At 27.0% G+C, this 20,676-nt stretch overlaps 7 protein-coding genes across 8 annotated transcripts; 5 read left to right on the top strand and 2 right to left on the bottom strand.

Annotated features, from left to right (window-relative positions):
• Nucleotides 1-2,696: 2,696 nt before the first annotated feature.
• LOC128965506 (calumenin-like) lies at nt 2,697-5,043 on the bottom strand. The gene is made up of 3 exons (XM_054312213.1): nt 4,820-5,043; nt 3,034-3,789; nt 2,697-2,975 (listed from the first exon to the last, which is right to left on the bottom strand). The coding sequence occupies exons 2-3, from the start codon at nt 3,724-3,726 to the stop codon at nt 2,697-2,699; spliced, it is 972 nt and encodes a 323-aa protein (XP_054168188.1). The 5' UTR covers nt 3,727-3,789; nt 4,820-5,043.
• A 631-nt stretch (nt 5,044-5,674) lies between these two features.
• Nucleotides 5,675-9,082, top strand: LOC128965385 (actin-related protein 2/3 complex subunit 1A-like). The gene is made up of 8 exons (XM_054312071.1): nt 5,675-5,932; nt 6,694-6,903; nt 6,970-7,121; nt 7,182-7,575; nt 7,627-7,805; nt 7,891-7,997; nt 8,087-8,273; nt 8,332-9,082. The coding sequence occupies exons 2-8, from the start codon at nt 6,837-6,839 to the stop codon at nt 8,368-8,370; spliced, it is 1,125 nt and encodes a 374-aa protein (XP_054168046.1). The 5' UTR covers nt 5,675-5,932; nt 6,694-6,836; the 3' UTR covers nt 8,371-9,082.
• A 456-nt stretch (nt 9,083-9,538) lies between these two features.
• Nucleotides 9,539-10,772, top strand: LOC128965390 (protein canopy homolog 3-like). Its single transcript, XM_054312077.1, has 4 exons — nt 9,539-9,954; nt 10,039-10,162; nt 10,246-10,465; nt 10,523-10,772. The coding sequence occupies exons 1-4, from the start codon at nt 9,828-9,830 to the stop codon at nt 10,703-10,705; spliced, it is 654 nt and encodes a 217-aa protein (XP_054168052.1). The 5' UTR covers nt 9,539-9,827; the 3' UTR covers nt 10,706-10,772.
• Nucleotides 10,773-10,841: 69 nt separating this feature from the next.
• LOC128965505 (slit homolog 3 protein-like) lies at nt 10,842-12,327 on the bottom strand. The gene is made up of 2 exons (XM_054312212.1): nt 11,948-12,327; nt 10,842-11,899 (listed from the first exon to the last, which is right to left on the bottom strand). The coding sequence occupies exons 1-2, from the start codon at nt 12,325-12,327 to the stop codon at nt 10,843-10,845; spliced, it is 1,437 nt and encodes a 478-aa protein (XP_054168187.1). The 3' UTR covers nt 10,842.
• A 530-nt stretch (nt 12,328-12,857) lies between these two features.
• On the top strand, nt 12,858-15,382 carry LOC128965381 (alkyldihydroxyacetonephosphate synthase, peroxisomal-like). 2 transcript variants are annotated; one of them, XM_054312066.1, is made up of 9 exons: nt 12,858-12,953; nt 13,055-13,153; nt 13,214-13,397; nt 13,459-14,302; nt 14,363-14,502; nt 14,577-14,696; nt 14,764-14,925; nt 14,982-15,118; nt 15,185-15,382. In XM_054312066.1, the coding sequence occupies exons 2-9, from the start codon at nt 13,080-13,082 to the stop codon at nt 15,342-15,344; spliced, it is 1,821 nt and encodes a 606-aa protein (XP_054168041.1). In that variant the 5' UTR covers nt 12,858-12,953; nt 13,055-13,079; the 3' UTR covers nt 15,345-15,382. The 2 variants fall into 2 exon arrangements, with proteins under 2 accessions (XP_054168041.1, XP_054168040.1); XM_054312065.1 differs by having other exon boundaries at nt 12,858-12,964.
• Nucleotides 15,383-16,937: 1,555 nt separating this feature from the next.
• LOC128965408 (uncharacterized) lies at nt 16,938-18,519 on the top strand. Its single transcript, XM_054312101.1, has 2 exons — nt 16,938-18,190; nt 18,257-18,519. Exons 1-2 carry the CDS (start codon nt 16,987-16,989, stop codon nt 18,448-18,450), a joined length of 1,398 nt encoding a protein of 465 aa, XP_054168076.1. The 5' UTR covers nt 16,938-16,986; the 3' UTR covers nt 18,451-18,519.
• A 143-nt stretch (nt 18,520-18,662) lies between these two features.
• On the top strand, nt 18,663-20,094 carry LOC128965372 (ribosome biogenesis regulatory protein homolog). The gene is made up of 4 exons (XM_054312052.1): nt 18,663-18,942; nt 18,996-19,324; nt 19,401-19,791; nt 19,854-20,094. The coding sequence occupies exons 1-4, from the start codon at nt 18,785-18,787 to the stop codon at nt 20,032-20,034; spliced, it is 1,059 nt and encodes a 352-aa protein (XP_054168027.1). The 5' UTR covers nt 18,663-18,784; the 3' UTR covers nt 20,035-20,094.
• Nucleotides 20,095-20,676: the final 582 nt, after the last annotated feature.

The raw sequence follows: 20,676 nt of genomic DNA, 5'->3' as shown, positions 1-20,676 counted from the left end.
AATAAGTAAAACAAAAAATAAAATATAGAAATGAGTACATTGTTATTGATAGTACAGTACTTAGATAATACAATATCGGCGACAAATTATTATTTTTTTAGTTAATACAAAAACATATTTCCGTCAATACCAGTGACCAGAAATGGGGGAAAAGTTAAACAATATTTGAATATACAGTTATATGAGTACTATATAAGACATTATTGGATTAAAAACTTGTTTTTTTTATACAACAGTCGCTGTTGTCTCTCAGTGTCTGAACACTTCTGTAGCGGTGATTAGTACAGACTTGTGTTGTAATGTTTAGACTAATTTAACTAATAATTTGTTTGTTGTTTTGTATGCAATACCTGTGCTAACTGTTAGATAACAATAACAACAACATAACAGTCTTATTGTTTTTTAGATCACTTGTTCTTCACTGTCATCAATGAAAATATCTAATGAATACAAGCACTGGTTTTATCTTTTTTTGTGCCCATAAATAGTGTAAATTCAAAGTAGTTCACATCAAATCTATTTCATTATTATTAATAATAATTTTAGCAAAAAATTATTATTTGTTTTAAAAAAATAAAAAAACAAACAAAATAGAAATGAATAAAACAAAATCATATTTAAAATGAATTATATTAACATAATTGCAAACATTTTGTTAAATTCAGTAATTGTTTGCCAATTAGTAATATGTTTGTCCCATAAACACCAATACTATGTTATTATATAATTAGCACTATCGCAGACCAAATTCAGTATAAATTTATATTGTATTATAAATTAAAACAAATATAAATAAAATCTTTTAGTTTTAGTATAATATTATTTTATAAAATATAATTAAATAAAATATTGTTATTTTTAATTTAGTAATTAATTTATTCCATATAACAACGTATGCGAAATAATAAATTAAATTTTGTTAACAAAATTTAATGTATTTTTTAAAAATTGAATGAAATGAAGATTAAATAAAATACATGAATGTTATTCAGGAAAGGGTTGATACGATATGAGGGGTAAAATGTTTACAATTTATTAGAATCTAATGATCATAACCTCAAATAACCTGAATGTCTATTATTTAAAAATATATTCAATTTATAAGTTTATAAGAAACCATTTCTATAAAAAACTAAATAAATCTTAAAACAAATATATGTTTTTAACTATTATTATAAAAATTGGATATATAGATAAAAGTAAAAATAAAAATAAATTAATACAACAAATAAATGAGAGAATTGTGTTAAAAACAAGTAAACGAAATAATTAATTGACTGATAACTAAATATAATAAGAAAATTAAAAATAGTAAAAAACTTTTGCATTTCAAGTTCACATTTAAATGCAATGTTGGGGTCAATGAACCAAAAACAATGTTCACTCGCGAGTAAAAACCTAAAAACTTGTTGTATAGTCAATGAAAAGTGAACGACAAGTTTGGGTATAACTGTTATAAACAGTTACCTGTAGTGCCAACACATAACTTAACGGTACATCTAGTTATAGACAGTTTATAACTTGAATCTTATATAACTGTGTTGTTGTTATCAGTTTGGGGGCTATTGGAGGGTGAGCTCCGGGCTCTAACATTAGATTGTTTAGTTGCTTACTCTACCATTGCTTGACTACTGTAGTCTGTAATTCATATAACTTTATATGTATAGTATATTAATATTACCCTCTCTTCACAATTAGTTAAAATTATTTTTAATAAAATAATTAAAATAAAATTGTTTTCTACGATAATTTACATAATATTGTTGAAATAATGTCAACCTATGAGCAAAATTTAGATTAATATATAAAACATGAAAATTCACATAAATGTATGTTTGGCTAAAATTAATAAAATTTTCATTGAAAAACTAGGATTCAAATGAAAGCTTGACTTTCATTAATTAAAACGGATGTAAATTTTCAACAAAATTTTTTTTCTCCCTTTCGGCCACACTTTAAGATAATTTTAAAATAACATTCAATTCACTAAATTATAACTGAAAATGAGGACTAATTCTCACCGATTTTAATGATAATATTGAATGTATTTTTTAAAGACTGAACTCATGTATTATATAACACATCTCTCATCGTTTAGTTTTTTTTATAGTTTTTATGTTTAGTACTCAATAATCCGGTTCATTGTAAAGAAATGCTAGATTTAGATCACTTAATGATCTGGTTTTACCACTAATTGATGACCAAAAATCTCGATCTCATTCCTCACACATTTCGATAGTTTTAAAGAAATTAAAAGAAAATAAAGTTAATGTTTTGATAATATATTTGAAGAAAATAAAATGGAAATTCTCTATAAAATTGACACAAAAATTAGTTGTTTACTAAAGTATCTTAATATAAATAATAGAAATATTTATTTTTGATCAATTCGAAAGAAATTATACAATTTTGACAATTTTTTAAAATCTCAATTTTATATAACGTAAGACTACCTGTAGATACAGTATTAATACTTTATCTTACCGTATAGTAAAACATTTTTCTGCTAATAATTAATATTTTATAATAGAGAGCACAATAAAAATAACCTGAAGATATTGTTAAATAATACATATTTTAAACTAATTTTTTAAATAAAATTTAGTTTATATTGCATTTTATCAAATATTTTGATTTTTAATCATTTTTAAAGAATTGTTTTCTTATAATCACACAATGCTTATAAAAAAAAGTTGTTATAATTCTTCGTGAGTGGAAGGGGTGGTTGTCGAGTGGTCGTCATTATATTGGTGCCAGAATTCGGGCGGAATTAGACTTAAGTATCGGTCCTGACTTTCTAACAGCTCATCTAATGAAAGTTTTTCGTCCTGATTGTGGTCACCCTCTTGTATGAGTCTCCACGACTCGGCCTCGTGTTTGTCATACGAAGGAACCAACCATTCTTTAAGTTCATCTTTATTTAAAACGCTATCTTTATTTTTGTCTAAATATGTTATAAAATGATTTTGTTGGACCTAATAATAAATATAACAATTATGACTAAATAGCAATTTTGATGATTAAACAGCAAACCTGAGCGAACTCGGGATTAGTTTTTTCTTCTTCCGGAGACATTTCATTAATATGATTCATATACTCTTCAAGTGTCACTTCGCCATTGTTATCGTTATCCATCTCTTCCATAGCTTCATCAACTAATATCTCTTTAGTTCGATCTGATTCTTCGGGATGAATGAAGTCTTTATATTCATCTTTAACCAGAACTGAGTCTGAATTTCTGTCGGCATATTTCCATCTTCTTTCTGCTCTTTTAAACATATTTTTATAATTCTTAAAGTTTGGATCAGAATTATCTTCTTCGGCTATATTGTCGGGATAAGTCATATTAACATAATGTTCCCAATGAAGCACTTCTTTTTGTTCCGGATTATATCCTTCCCAACTGTGAACTTCTTGTACTTCAGGCTTATAATAAGCCCACTGTTGTTCAATATTATCTTCAATGAGTTTATGGTGAACCACTTCAATCCATTTCTTCAGTTCAGTAACGGTAGCCAATCCATCGCTATCTTTATCTATTTCTTGATCAAAAAGTTGTGACAATTTTTTTTTAATTTCTTCATAACTTGGCTGAGAATCAGGAGCAGGGATTTGGTCGGCGTGTAAATGGTTATCCATCTCTTCAATTGATTGAAACGACGACTCGTGACACCAAATAATGTCAAGTAATACACAAAATATCCAAACTTTTACCAAACTATTCATTTTAATTGCTGCCACTTATCGGATGAATATAACAATATATTTCAAGTAATTTAGTTAAAAGTTCTGCAATAAATAGAAATTATATAATATTTATAAAAATTATTAAATATTATCTTAAAAATACAGTAAAGGATTAGATTTTAAATATTTTACAACGTCTTCACACATAACTGAACTGATAATAATAATAATAATAATAATAATAATAATAATAATAATAATAATAATAATAATAATAATAATAATAATAATAATAATAATAATAATAATTTTTACTAAAGGTTTCGGTCAATAAACTTCAAGTTAGGGTTCAGTCGACAATTCAACTAATTATATCTGTATTGTCTAAAAATCTTTATTTCAATGTTTTCATATTTTTAAGACACTTAATAATTGTTAATATTTTAATATATTATTTCTCGTTTTTTCAATTACCGGCACATAATTTTTCTATAGTAAAAAACTTTTTGTAAATTTATATATCTATAGATATAATGCAATCAATATTTTATATTTAGAAAATAACTAAAATTTAAGTAATTTTATTAAATATATGAAATTAATAAATATAACAAAAAATCATCAGAAAAATGGAGTCTAAAACACAATTTTTTGATTGTTATGTCAAATCAATTGCCAGTTATTCAAACTACACGTGCGATCACAAGGACTACCAGTCCTCACAATAATTGTAATAATTATTATTGTATTAAAAAATATAATATACTCATAAAAATTAAGTTTAAATCTCAAGAATTTTATATCATATTTATTATTATTATTATTATAGTTATGCCATATATTATATTAATGTTGAATCAATTTGGATCAATCAATGGTTTGAAACAATTCAAACAATTTTATCATTTATAATCACATGTTGTTTGTTTAGACCTGTATTACTTTATACAGTATTATAATTTATAATACTGTATAATTATTAGAGTATTATCATTAGTAAATAAATACTTATAAATATAATAAATATTTAATTAAATTATTAGGCAATTACTACAAATAAATGTATTATAAAGTTAATACACATATGTGTTGAGGACTTTATTGACAACTCATTTGACAATACATTCAATACCTTTAATAGTGAGAAACAATTATGAGATGACTATTGAATCGTTGATTTGTTTTGAGGTTTAATTAGACGATAACTATCAACTAATGTCAGATAATTACCACAAATGATATCAATCAAAAAATATTAACAATTGAAACAATAATATTGTCATTCAATATAATATATGATATGACATAACATTTCACATAAAACACAACAAAACTTCAAATCAAAACATCTTTGCATTAAATGAACTCTAAGTTCAATGTTTGCCATAAAAACTGGTCTTTAAATAAACTTATTGTAAAAGTATTGTCTATTTATCCGATAAAGTCATTCATAATAAACGTTATGAATATTTATTCCCTATTTTGATAATTAGTTTAAAATACATTTAATTATATTTTAATTATAAATATAAAAACTATTGATTACTTGTATTATCAGATTTTATTATATATAAAAATATATTTTTAATATTAAAATGAAATGTCAGAAAATCTGTAATTATATGTAAGTTAAGTGCATTTTTAAAATGAGTTTATTTGTAATATTTTATTAATCAAACAGTTTATCAATTATTGTAATAATTTTTTGTACAAATATATCAAATCATTTATAAATTATAATAATCGTAAGTATTTTAAAAATGTAGACAAAAAATGAATTTATTTGAGTGAAACATGTGATAAAAAATGATATTATACTGTATTTTGATATAAATTTAAAAAATGTTATGTAAAGTAAAAATAATAGATTTGATTGTTTGGTTATAATACTGTAATACTATGTATATAATGATTTGGTTATATTATTAATAACAATCAAAATTGATGTAAAACATGATAAGCAAGTGGTAGAGGAAATCAATGGCAAAATGTTATCAATGAATATCAGTATTTAAATACCGGTATTAATGGTATAACTGTATGACTAGTGATGTGTTTGTCATAGACTTTGTATGCAATGGTTTGTCAAAAGGGGTCTCCATTTGAATGTATTGTTTGTCGTAATATATGATTGAAAATGAGTTGTCGTTTGTTTCGACATATCCTCCGCTGAATTGTTGTATTACTTATCGAGTGATTCACTCAATAGTTTAACACTCACTTCAAGTGTTTTAATCACCGATTTGTGAGTATTTTAATCGCAATTTAATATTGTTTTCAATTAATTTCTATCAATTTATTTGACTATATTGTCGGCCAAACCATTAAATGTTGACAAATATCGACTCATAAGTCATAGTTAGTGTCAAATGTCGGCTATTTTTGACAACATTTGACATAAAACTCATTGAAAGCAACACTAAGTTTGTATCAACTTTTGGGCGTTTCTTATGATTTCAACATTTGTTTTAATTGTCGACACATTTAGTGATAATTTGTTTATTATTAGCTATGATTTAACATAAATTAACTGTAATTATACGTAAATATTATTGAATTATATGACAAAAGTGAGGATCAGTTAGTTTTACAAATTGAATGTTTCATTTGATATGCCATTAAATTTATGTTTTTATATCAAAATTATTGTTTTAATATTAATTTATATTTTTATATTAAATGACTTTTAGTGTTAAAACATGACTTTTAATACATTAGAGTCAATGAATACTTCTATACTTGTATTATATTTTTTGTCAATCATTTTATTACATATTTTTATCTCTGATTTATTGTTCAAATAATAACTAAATCCGCTGTCAATACAATACTATTCATTACTTAACAATTTCACTGATTTTTTCGTTGCTTTTTACTTAACTTATGAGAAAATATTTGTCTTAAAGATAAGATTAAAATAAATATAATTATTTTAGTTAATAAAACTAAATAAATATATTGTTAATATCTGTTTGTTTAATATGATATTATATTTTGATACAATAGGTGATGAATAGGTTATCGATGATCGACATGTAAATCGGTTGATCAATTGATGACCATTGGCTCAAATCGTGAACCATATATATATATATATATTGTCCATATAATTGTAATAATAGGATAATTGTGACAAAATCGTGATATCCATGTCTGAAGTTCACAGCTTCGGCATCGATGCCATTCCGTGTCATGCATTTAATGCCCAAAGAAATAGTATGTCTATTATTATTATTATTATTGTGACAATTAAATGAATGTATTATTTGTTGATATTAACAGAAGTAGCCCTCTCTCCCAACAATAATGAAGTCCATATTTATCAAAAAGAGGGATCAAAGTGGACGTTAAATCAAACACTGGTTGGCCATGACTTAAGGATAACAAGTATTGATTGGGCACCAAATAGTAACCGAATAGTGACCTGTTCTGCGGTATCTATTGATTAATAATTGTATAAAAATTATAATATAATTAAATTTTGTTATTAATAGGACCGAAACGCTTATGTCTGGTCTGTAATTGACGGCAATTGGAAGCCAACATTAGTATTGTTGCGAATTAATAGAGCGGCCACTTGTGTGCGGTGGTCACCAAAAGAGGACAAGTTTGCAGTGGGAAGCGGTGCTAAACTTATATCGATTTGTTATTTTGAAGAGTCAAACGACTGGTGGGTTTCCAAACATATCAAAAAACCTATTCGTTCAACAGTTACTTCAGTTGATTGGCATATAAACAACCAATTGCTTGCCTGCGGCTCAACTGATTTTAAGGCCAGAATATTTTCCGGTTTTATTAAAGAAGTGGACAAAAGAGAAGGCGAACCGACACCATGGGGTGGAAAGTGTGCCACCGGTTCCCTAATTGCCGAGTTTTCGGGTGGAGGAGGTTTGTAATTGATGTCAATTTTAATTGTTTTTTAATGATTTGTATTGACAGGTGGATGGGTTCATAACGTGAGTTTTTCTCCCGATGGCAATCGTCTTGCGTGGGTATCTCATGACAGTAGTATATCTGTGGCCGACGCCAATAGAGGTATGTCTATCTCGACATTTAAAACACGATATTTGCCTTATTTGACGTGTGTGTGGACGACATCCGACTTGATTATTGCTGCCGTAAGTGTCATACAATTAGCCCTAATTTGATATAAAATTAATTTCTATTTTGATATGAGATTATTAAAATAATTTCTCATTAAAGGGTCACGACTGCTGTCCAATGCTTTTTAAGTATGATATGAGTAAAGCTGAACTCCAATATGTCGACAAAGTGGACAAATCTCTTAAGAAAGAAGTGGATGGGTTTAGGTATGAAGTGATGATTTAAAATATAATTTAATTTGATTGTTATATTTAGCATATGTTTATACAATTTATATATATTTAATTTCTTGTAGTGCTATGAGAAAGTTTAGAGATATGGATAAGAGAGCCATTGCTGATAATAATGTCAGTGACACCCAATTGGATACAATCCATCAAAACACTATTACAGAGATTAGACTTTACAGTGGGTCTAAGTCAGCGACCGACAAGATTTCTACCATTAGTGTCGATGGACAGATGGTTATCTGGGATTTAAAGGTACTTAAATTTAAGCACAATTTATTTAAATTTGATTAAATATTTTTTTTATTATTAGTCTTTAGAAGCATCTTTAAAAGGTCTTAGAATTGTGTGATTTAAGAGATTTATTAATTTAATATTTATGTTAAAAATCCTTCATTACTTGTCAAACAAATCATCAAAACAAACAAAAACACATGAGTTGTTATACAAAACTGATAAATTAAATTCATTTTATTTGGTTTTATCGCTGAAAACATTTGATTTAAGAAAAAAGTAGTGAATTTCATGAACACTTTGGCAATTAAATTGTGAAATTCATATATAATATTAAGAAAAATGAAGGAACGTTTCGTATTTTTTTATTACCACTTCTCTCAATTGTGCTGATGGCCAGTGGCTACCATTGCTTCCACTACTAAATTAACGCAAAACCAAATCATCGCAATAATAATAATAATCATATACTTAGCGGATAAATAATGATTGAAATAATTGTCAACCATTTGCACTATCTGTTTGTGCCTTTAAAATTTTATGACTATTTGACAAATTGCTCACAAAAATTGTTTGACATTTCGGCTCAACATTTTTGAGACGATATGCCTGTAAAACGACTTGTGGAGAGATCGTGTAAATTGGTTTGAAATTTTAAAAAACGTGAAATAATTAATTTTAACTAATTTATTATTGAATGTTATAAAAATTTAGTAAAACAATTGTATTATAAAAATTTAAATTATAGAAAAATTAATGATTTTTATGTGAAATTAACGAATACAGATAAATGAGTTTAATTATATATTAAAAAAATCACACATTTTACATTAAACACAACCATAGAGTCAATCTATGTTTAAATATTTTATTTTTCTTTTCATTGAATAAATGACATTAATTCTGTTGTAATATTACTAATAAATTAATTTTTAAAATAAAAAAATGTTTATAATTTTAAAAAAATATATTAATGATTATAATCTAAACTTAATAATGTCTGTATTGTATGATTAAATATGAAAAAATGTTTGTATATAACTACAGTATTGTTTTGATAGTAACAATGAAAATTAGACAATATTTAATTATAACAAAAATGATAGTAAAATAACGTAAATTCAATTACCGGTAAACAATATTTTTTGCAAACTTTGATCCACCCTTTGTTAGCTCAGGTATCCAATACACTAACAATTCGTATAAATAGTAAGCAGAGTATGCGCTAATAGATAGCATAAACTTAATAATAATAATACAGTAAATAATAAAATTTGTTAACTATTGTACATGTAATCAGCTTATTATGTGTTTTTCAAAATAAATATATTCTGTATATATATATATTTGATATTATTTATAATAATGTAAAAATGTACATGGACAGTTATATAATATATATTCTAATAGAGTACACATTGTACTGTATATTGTAATCAAAACTCAATTATCAATGCATTTATGTTAATAAACTCGTATTGAGAGTCAATTTTTAGGTCACAATTTTATGGCACTATTTTTAACCATAACTTAACTTTTTAAAAATAATTATTTAAATAAGTTTTATACTAAATAATGTCATTTGGGAACAAATTGTTTGTCACAATAACATTGTTTGCCATAATTGCAACCATTTGTTTGGCTGAAGAGAAAAGTGTCGAAGAAGAGGTGTATGGCGTTAAGTATGCCAACAATTGTGAGGGTAAAGACACTTGAATTAAATGTCAAAATTAGGTGACAATTGGTTTTAATTTGTTTTAATTTGTTTTTGTTTTTTATTGAATAGTTTGCAAGTATTTGGTCATTGAATTAGAGGAACGATTGAAACAAACCGGGAAAACACATGATGTCATTGAAACGGGATATGGATTTGACGATCAAACAAGACATAAGAAGAAATATGTTGTTTCGTATGATTTATTATTTCCTTTTAATTTTATCATAATTTTAGCATTTATTTGTAACTAAATATTAATGAATTTGTTAACTAAAGTGAACTGCGATTAGTCGAGTCGTTGGATGGCATTTGTGAGACATTATTGGAGTATAATATTCATAAAGAAAGGAAAGACAGCACAAGATTTGCAAAAGGGATGAGCACTACATTCAAGACATTACACGGTTTGGTTGACAAAGGAGTTAAAGTGGATCTCGGAATGCCTTTTGACTTATGGGACAAACCATCAGCTGAAGTCACTCATATGAAAACTCAGGTAATTATCAGATGTTATTAAAATTAAGATTTTGTTAAATGTATTGTTGTTTAATAGTGTGAAGATTTGTTGGAAAAGCATGAGTCGGATATCGAGAACTGGTATTTCAATCATCAGAAACAACCGCTAAACAAATATTTATGTGTAGACAGAGTTCTTAAGAGAGGAGATGCCGGTTGTCTCGATGAGACCTTAAGTCATACCAATAATAATAATAATAATGAAAAACAAGAACTTTAAGTCATTTTTGTGTGAATTATATACAGTATATAAATTTATTTTATTATTTTTACAAACAATAGTAATGTGGAGTAAATATTTTAAACTTAACAAAATATACAATCATTTATCGTCAAAATGGACAAAAAAAAATAACATCAATTGATATTCAATTTGAAAAACTCTGGCAATTTTCCGGTTCTTTTTTGCCAAAAGTAGTCGTAAATCAATTTTATAATTATTAGTATAATAAGTGTTGAGACCAACCAATTGATTATTTCAAACACTTCTATTGGTTCCCGAGATTGTGGACATAATTCTGATTTAGGAATCCTTAAGAGGACTCGAGTGGCAAACTTTTGGTCTGCATTTTCGGTATACAAACCATTTTTAGGCTTTGTTTCAATGTCTGGATCGAGAGCTGCGGCACATCGGATGTTATAAACGTCTTTAACGTTTTTGAAATGATTCTGAAGCCATGTTTGGAAAACAACTGTTTTACAGTTGCAAAGCCACGGATTATTGGACAGATAGAGTTCATCCAAGTGTGACAATTGATCCAATATATAAACTGGTATTTCTTTAAGACGATTATTATTTAAGTGTAATGCAACCAAATTCTTCAACAAATTAGTTCTCTCAAAGCCAGCCAACGATTCAATTGTGTTATTATTTAGGTGTAGATATGAAACATTCCTCCAGTTATTCAGTGCCAATGCATTCAGTGATATGTGTTTAATATTATTGTTGTCAAGTTTTACTATCTTTGTTATGGATGGCAGACTTGTTGGCAGTGATTCTAACTGATTGTTGGAACAGTTAACAGACATAACATCTTTATTTCTGACAACAGAGCACTCGCATTGTCCACAAATCGGTGTCTCCAATACAGTCATACGTTGAGAAAACTTCATGTCTTTAGCCACTTCTGGAGATTTACAAAGAATGTTCTCTCTGTTAATGACTTTATGAGACCTATCTTTAGTGTATTTCAAGAGCCAAATCAAGTTTTTATCACAAATCCATTCATTTCTGGTCAATGATATGGTTGTGATTTTGTTATCAAACTCTTTGATTGTTTTCAAGTAATTGTTCTCTAAATATAAGGATCTCAATGATGTCATACCATTCAAATCAATTGATTCCAACTTATTATGACTTAAATCCAAAGAAATCAAATGAAATAACTTTGGTTTTGATTGAAATTTTGTTAAATTATTGTTTGAAAAATTTAAATATTTTAAATCTTCAAATTTATTAAACAAATTATCGTCAATTTGTGTCCCAAATGTTTCAATGATTGTTAAGCTTTCAATGGATTTGTTAAACGTTTTAAGCCATTGATTGACTGCTGAAGAATCACTTCCGTAAATCTCAATCTCTTTAAGTTTCAATTTGGCACCAATTTTGCCACAAATACTATCATTAGAGCTATAAATCCAATCAATTGCTTTAACTAATTTCATGTGATCTTCAATATCCTTACATTTAAGTGAAAATTCAATGATATGTTGATCTAAATGAAGAAAATTGATGAAACAGTTGTCATTGTTTGGCACCAAATGAATACATCGTTGGCTCAACTCTTTCACTGAGTTATCTGTTATATCGTTTGATACCACCATCTGATGGCTACAACTCATTGATATTAATATCAACAAAAAGGTCACCAAAAGGTGTTTGTCATTGAATATGACTTTTGGCCACATATTGGCCACAATTGTGTAGAAAAATGATCGCAAATGTGGTACCAGTTATGAGTCAGTCATCACTCAAATGGACACACAATCAGAGCTAATGTTTGTAAACAACTATTAAAAGGCATTTCAAGCGTTTGTTTACTTAATATTAGTAATAATAATAATAATAATAATAATAATAATAATATAAAATCTCTTTTAACATAGTTTTGTGTTTTCTAAGTAAAAAATTAAAGTTTTGCAGCAATTTGTTTAAAAACTTGAATTAATTATTTGAATTTGTATTAAATGCCAAATAATTTGTTAAAAATTAAATAAAATTATTATTAATTAAATGAAAAGTGTTTGCGATGTCAGACATGAGGTGATCATTGATTGCTATGACAACCAATGAGACGCTTATAAATAATCAATAAAATGATTGATTCAATTGATTGCATGCATTCTATTGCATTCAAATTGCATTCAATTGTATTGTTTTATTGAATGCATTGTATAAAAGATTAATTGAATTAATGTTATAATAATAACTGTTGTCAACCATAAAGTCATATCTCATGTGATATACAGTAATAATAAAGTATTTATATATAATATGATATATTAAACACTGAAAGTCATTATTGTTAAGCACTTAATAACACATTGTTTTCATTAATTATTAAACAAGTGGTCCAACAGTTTTAGTGATCATAATGTCATCCAAAGACACAGTCAACACAAGAGACAAACACAGTGACCAGTGGTCGCCAGCGATCCCTAAGAAACGGTAATTTAATTGGCTATAAATTTAATGACATTTGTTTTGAATTGATTGGATCTATTGTAGTGATACTTTGCTGAAGTGGAATGGATGGGGATATAAGGACTCGAGGTTTGAATTTGATACTAGAAATCATATGTTCAGCTTTACGGGTGATCGCTATCGCATCGGAAGCCAAAAACTGCCACTTTTTGCCCAATGGGTCGAATCGGCTCTTGGAGTTGATCTCAACACGAAGTTCACATCACAGGTCTGTATTTTGATTAATATTTTAAATATCAGATTATAATACAAATAAATTTATTTTTAAGTCCGAATCGCAAGCATTAGATTTACCGAAACCTATCGTCAGTGAGGGTCTAATGAATGATTTACTTAAGACATCAATTGCTCATTCATTTGATGCAAGCGATCGACTTTTCCGAAGTCACGGACACACATTGCATGAGATATTTACACTAAGAGAACATAAGTTTAAAAGAGTGCCCGATATCGTGGTTTGGCCCAAATGTCACGATGAAGTGGTCATATTAGTCAAGTTGGCTTCAGATCATAATGTAGTCATTATTCCTTTCGGTGGCGGAACCAGTGTTTCGGGAGCTCTTGAATGCCCAGAAAATGAGAACCGAATGATAATATCATTAGATACCTCACAAATGAATAAAATCTTATGGGTTGATCACCACAATCTTACCGCTCATATTGAGTCCGGAATTATTGGTCAAGATTTGGAGAGAGAACTAGCAAAACTTGGGTTATGTACCGGTCATGAACCAGATTCTTATGAATTTAGCTCTTTGGGTGGTTGGGTGGCCACCAGAGCTTCGGGAATGAAAAAAAATATTTACGGAAATATTGAAGATATGTTGGTTCACGTGAAGATGGTTACGTCGAAGGGCACTGTCCAACGCAATTGTCAAGTGCCCAGAATATCCTCGGGTCCTGATATTCATCATTTCATATTAGGTTCTGAAGGGACTCTTGGAGTTATCACTGAAGTCACACTTAAAGTTAGGCCAATACCTGAGTGCCAAAAATATGGATCAATTGTTTTCCCAAACTTTGAGGTCGGTGTTCAATTTATGCGCGAAATTGCCAGAAGACAGCTCAAACCGGCATCAATTAGGCTCATGGATAACGAACAGTTTATCTTCGGTATGAATATTTCTATTCACTAATTGCTTTTAGTAAAGTATCGGTAATATTATTTTTTAGGTCAGGCCCTAAAACCAGGCACTGCATCAATATTACAGTCAATTATTGACGGATTTAAAAAGTTTTACGTCACTAAAATCAAAGGCTTTGATGTCAACCAAATGTGTGTCGCGACACTTCTTATGGAAGGCAATAAAGAGGTTTAATTGAATTATTTTTTGTTATCTATAATAATGTATTTTTCAAAATTAAATCATTTTATTTATTTTATAAGGACGTGGAAATACTTGAAACAAAAATAATAGAAATTGCGGAACAATTAGGAGGTATGTCTGCGGGAGAAGAAAATGGAAGACGTGGTTATCTTTTGACATTTGTAATCGCATACATTCGAGTTTGTATTCTTTTATTTTTGAAATTTTATCAATGATTTACATTTTTATATACTTTTGTTTACATAGGATTTAGGATTAGATTATGGAATTGTTTCGGAATCTTTCGAGACATCAGTTCCTTGGGATAGATGTCTGGATTTATGTCGAAATGTAAAAGAAAAGTTAAGAACTGAAGTAAAAAAATATATTGTTAGCAAACCGGCACTCATTACATGTCGTGTCACTCAGGTATGTCATACGTCTGTTTTTTTTTTTAATATTAAAGGTATACTTCTTATGGATAGACTTACGATGCGGGCGCTTGTGTTTACTTTTACTTCGCATTCAACTATCAGGACGGTATGATTAGTGGTGATCCGGTCAGTGTTTATGAGTCCATTGAAAATGCTGCCAGAGATGAGATTATTGCATCGGGTGGAAGGTATGTTGTCGTATATATTATTAATCGAGTTATGTATGAATTATTTTGTATATTTATAATCCATAGTATATCCCATCACCACGGATGCGGTAAAATTAGAAAACGATGGCTCGAACAGACCGTTTCTAATGTAGGTCTGGGAATGCTTAGGGCTGTTAAACAATACGTCGATCCCAATAATATCTTTGCCAACGGAAATCTAATGATCCCGTCGTCTAAATTATAATTTTTAATATTTTATTTATTTATAGTATTAAGTATATTACGGTAATTTATATAATAGTTTATTATATATATAAATATCATTTTATTGATATTATAAGTATAACTAAATTTAGTCATTTTTGTATACAAAATAGTTTTTATAAATCGATGCATTTAGTCATGCCTTTCGCCTAATTCACAGTTGAGTCTAAATTCATTTTTATTAGATTTATTACATAACAAATCAAAAATGATTAAAATTGAATAATTAGTTATGAATATAAATTTAAGTGTTTCAACACTTATTTTAATTATTAATTTAATTAACGCAGTTTTTTATCAAATTATGTCAATGTAAATGATAATAACAATTACAGAATTGAATTGAATACACTATTATTACAGTATTAACATTACATCGTTTAGTTAATAGATAGTATTAACTGTAATTTACTATCAAAACATCATTTACAATATTACTGAATATTTAAAATATTTAATTTTAATTTGATTAAACTTTATTTAAAATATGCTTATGTTTTATGTAATCAAAAAAAAAATACGAACAAATGATTAAATAATACATTGAGTTAATGTTATGACTGATTATATATTTATTATAAATTTTATAAATTAATATAAAAATGCCAAATACTCTTTTGACTACTAATTACAGTTATTATTATTATAATAGCAATTATACTGTAGTTATAGCCAATTATGACAATTGCATTGTTAAGTATATTTACAATTAATTAACTGATTTGAAATCACAATTTCAAAATATCATAAAAAATTAAAATCTTAATTTTTTAGTTAAATTTTAAACTGTGAAATGTAGGCATAAATGCATTATAAAATTTATGATTTTAAAATGAATTAATTGCTAACATTTTTTAATATAATACTACTGTATATTATGAATATTATGATGATTTTGTACTTTTAAATAGATTTCTTACAATTTAGTAAATAAAATCAATGCTTTTATATTTAGTTTAAATTATTGAATCAATTTATAAATAAAGTTAATATTGTTAATATATTATTATTAAAAAAAATGAAAAAGCTTTTGAATATTATTTAATAATTTTTAAAAATATAATTTACTTTTAACAACATTTGGTTAAAAATAAATTAATTTTAGAGATTAAGGATTTCAATATTAAGTTAAGACATTTATTTTGAAAATTTTCAAAAATGAATGCTATTTTAATAACGAACTGAAATATACTTTTTATTGAATTTTTAGAAAAAATATCACTTATTATTAAAAATTTTTTTATTCAATATCAATCAAAACTATTTATTAACTAATATAACAATCATTACTAAACATAACAATTTAAGATACAGTACTTTCGGTACGACCACTCTATAAGACATCTGATACATAACTCAAACTTAACAAAATTATATTACAGTTTTCGTTACGACTTCACAATATGCGTCCGAAACTCAACTTAAAGTACTGTATATAATAAAAAGTATATCTATTTATACAAAAAAATATATCTAAAAACATATTAAAAACTAATTGGAAAATAACTTAAACTACATATTAATTATCAAAAACTAATGTACATTAATATACAGTACAGTAGTTTATAAATGACTTAAAATATATCATTAAAATACTCTAAACTTGTAGTCAATGATAACCAATGGTTTCAAAAACAACAACAATAGATATATTTTTTACGGACAACAAATCCCAAGATTTATTGATTCATAAGTGCTCTTCACTTAACTTTGAATCGGTTGACAAACACTCAAAAGCCGTTACATTTGTGGCCAAAGAATTCAACGATAGTGTTGACACTGATTCAGAAAAGTGGTATTTAAAGAAAGTGAAGGATTTATTAGATTTGTGGTCACATAAAGCAAAACATATAATGAATTCTTCAACAATTCACGAATTATATATTCAATATCTAAATCAAAGTCAATCACTAAAAGATTTAACAAAAACAGATTATACTTACTCTAAGAGTATCAGTTATAATAAGAATATTTCAAATACTGATTGGTTGGTACCAAATATGTGCCGCAAAAGTATCTCATCTTTTGTTAAGACTTCCACCCAAATGTCTCGTACTTTGAATACAAATACGAAAACAGAAATAATTAATAATTCAATTAATAGTTCAAATGTGACACCAAATGCCGTCAAACGGGCCACCAATAAGTGTCCTTTAATTTTCCGATTTGTGGTCTTATTATTGTTTTTAACTCCTTGTATATATTTATTGAGTCATTACATATCTAGTCCACTGCCTTACAGTTCATTTGATGGACTGGTCAGTGATTATGCGGCCAAAGATGCAATCAATGCTTTGATTAAGGAAATGAAGACAATGCGTAATGATTTGAATCAATTGAGACAAACAAACAGTGATATGAATTCAAAGATGAAAAACAATGAATTTAATGAAAATGAAAAGTTTACGCATTTGAGTGAAAAAATGGATAAAATTGAAGAATATTTGAATAATTCTTTAAAGAATTGCTGTCAGAATAATACTGAATCGTTGATAGCTTTGATTGACTTACGTTTGTCTGCATTTATGTCTTCATTGTTAAGCAATAATCAAAACACACGACAATCTATGTCTCCATCAGAAGCAGTTGAAGAACTTAAAAGTTTCATAAATTTTGAATTAATGAAAACAAATGATGTTTTCAGGGAATCGATTGAACAAAAATTAATGACAACTATTGAGAAATTTGAAGAACAGATGAAAAGGGAAAGTAAATCCATAACATCTAATATAACTATTGGAAAAGTTAGGTCTTTAATAAGTGAAGCACTGGCTGTATATGACGCCGATAAGACAGGTCAACCAGATTATGCATTGGAACCGTCAGGTAATTGTGTAATAAATTATAGTTATCTTTGAATGTCATTAAATGTTATTTAAATGCTTTGAAAAGGAGGAACTATTATAAACACTCGTTGTTCAGAAACATATGATCCGCACGGAGTTGAATGTAATATCCATAAAATGAAGATATTGTCAACTATTGACAAAATTAAGTCTTTAATAAGTGAAGCACTGGATGTATATAACACCGATAAGACAGGTCAACCAGATCTACAGATTCCGTATTCACGGAAAACCAAATAATACTTTATCAGTAGTTATATAATAAGATATTTTGCAATTTTTTACTAATTAATAATTTTTATTAAATTATATTTTATATTAAACTAATATTAATGATATTTTAATATAAATATTTGTATAATTTTTATTATTAAGTTATTCTTTAAATTAAAAAATAATACGATTTTAAAGTCAAGTAAATTAAAATATGCGCCAAAAGTAATACAAATATTGAATTAAAAGCCAATAATGACGTGAAAGACATGTGCTTTTGGTTTGCATTGATATTCAATGCATTCAACGCTTGCATTGCTTTCAAGTGTTTAATAAATTATTGAATCACTTGTTATCACAAATGGACACCAATTTTGTCGAAGAATTGCTCCAAAAGGCTACTGAAGATGAAGAGAAAGCCAATCAAAGTGTTAGAGTCGACAAACCTATTGATCTATTTTACGATTTAAGACATCTTCTGGCTGTCGACACCAACCCTATTGATGCCAAAGAATTGAGGTTTGAATTTGTTGTCATCACTTAATCATTGATATTATTATTATTAACAACAGAAGTGGTAAAGAGGTTTATATGAAAAGTCTGGCGCGAGATAATTGTCAACTGATTTGCAATAAATTATGGCAATTAGAGACCAAACGAGTCGACGACACAATTGTCGCTCAATTGCCAGCCGTTGGATATCTTCTGCCAAGAAGTAAACCGATTCCCAAACCAAAGGCACCGACAAAATGGGAAACGTATGCAAAAATGAAAGGCATTCAAAATAAAAAGAAAGACAAACTGGTTTGGGATGAAGAGTCCAAACAATGGAAACCACGGTTTGGTTACAGAGGTATCAATCAGCAGAAAGATTGGGTCATTGAAGTGCCAAACAATGCAGGTATTGATGATTCATATTATCCTTTTGTTTAGTTTTTTGTATTTTAAGTTTATATTAATAATTATATCACCAAAAGATCCGAATGTGAATTACTTTGAAAAGAGAAGCGAAGATAAAAAGGAAAGGATTGCTAAAAATGAATTACAAAGACTGCGAAATATCGCGCGATCGCAGAAAGTGAAAGTTGCGGGAAATACTGGAATTGTTCCTCATATGAATCAACCACAAGAAAGTCTTAAAAGAGCATCCATTTTAGCAAAACAGTCCACTGCTTCTGTCGGAAGATTTGCTGAGAAGTTGGACAACGAAAAGGCGCCGAAGAATAGCGGCAAAAGACGTCACTTTGAACCCAATTTGGGTGATATGAGTAGAGAAAAGGATAAGAATCTTAAGATTATTGAAGATATTATGAATAAAAAGCCTAAACTTGATATCAATAAAGCAATTGAACCGATGGTTAAAGAGAGGTATGTCTTATTATATTTATTAAATAAATACATTTAAATAAAACTAAATTATTTCTAAACAGAAACACTTCAAACAAATCAAAGCCTGATTTTAAGGGAAAAAATAGACCAAAATTTGACAAAAGATCCAAAAATAGAGATAATAAACATAATAATAATAATAATAATAATAATAAACAAAATGTAAATCACGTGAAAAAGTCTAATAAATTTGGAGCAAATGGCAAACACAGGAAGAAATAGTATTATACACAATATTTAATGTGTTTTATAATAATTTTGATTAAATTAATAATAAAAATTATTTTTGAATATAAATATTTCATTAATTTTTATTATATATTACACAAAAATATATTATTTAAATATAATTAAATCTAACAAATAATATTAAAATGTTACTTATAAATATCATATAATAAAACAATTATAATATCGATAATTATTTGGTTTTTAAATAAAAAATAAATATTATTTATTTTAAATGAGTTAACAATAACTTTGTTTCGGAATTTAATAATAACAGTAAAACATAATTAACTGTTAGATTGTTTTGTAAATAGTGGTCGACTTTGTTTTCACTAATTATTTAAAAATCGCTAAAAGTCTCACTTAATGTTATCGCAAAGTTTAGGTTACTTTTGTCTGAATTTTATAGAAATAATATAAATTACATCAAAATTTTTAAAATGATAATATGGTATTGTTTTATATCTATTTTTGTTAAAATCACATAAAAGACAATACCAAACATATTTTAATTATTATAGTAATATTATAATAGGTTTTTGTTTTTATTGTAAGATTCAACCTACAGGTATGTATGAATTGATCAGTTTACTGTATTACAGGTAAATAATTTGACTAACTTTACTAAATGTTTAA

The sequence above is a fragment of the Oppia nitens genome, unplaced genomic scaffold (assembly GCF_028296485.1).
Source record: "Oppia nitens isolate AA-2021 unplaced genomic scaffold, nextdenovo-longstitch-racon4-pilon3 scaffold17_pilon_pilon_pilon, whole genome shotgun sequence".
Classification (NCBI taxonomy): Eukaryota; Metazoa; Arthropoda; class Arachnida; order Sarcoptiformes; family Oppiidae; genus Oppia; species Oppia nitens.
Note: the sequence above shows the minus strand (reverse complement) of the source record. Positions and strands in the feature narration are given on the sequence as shown.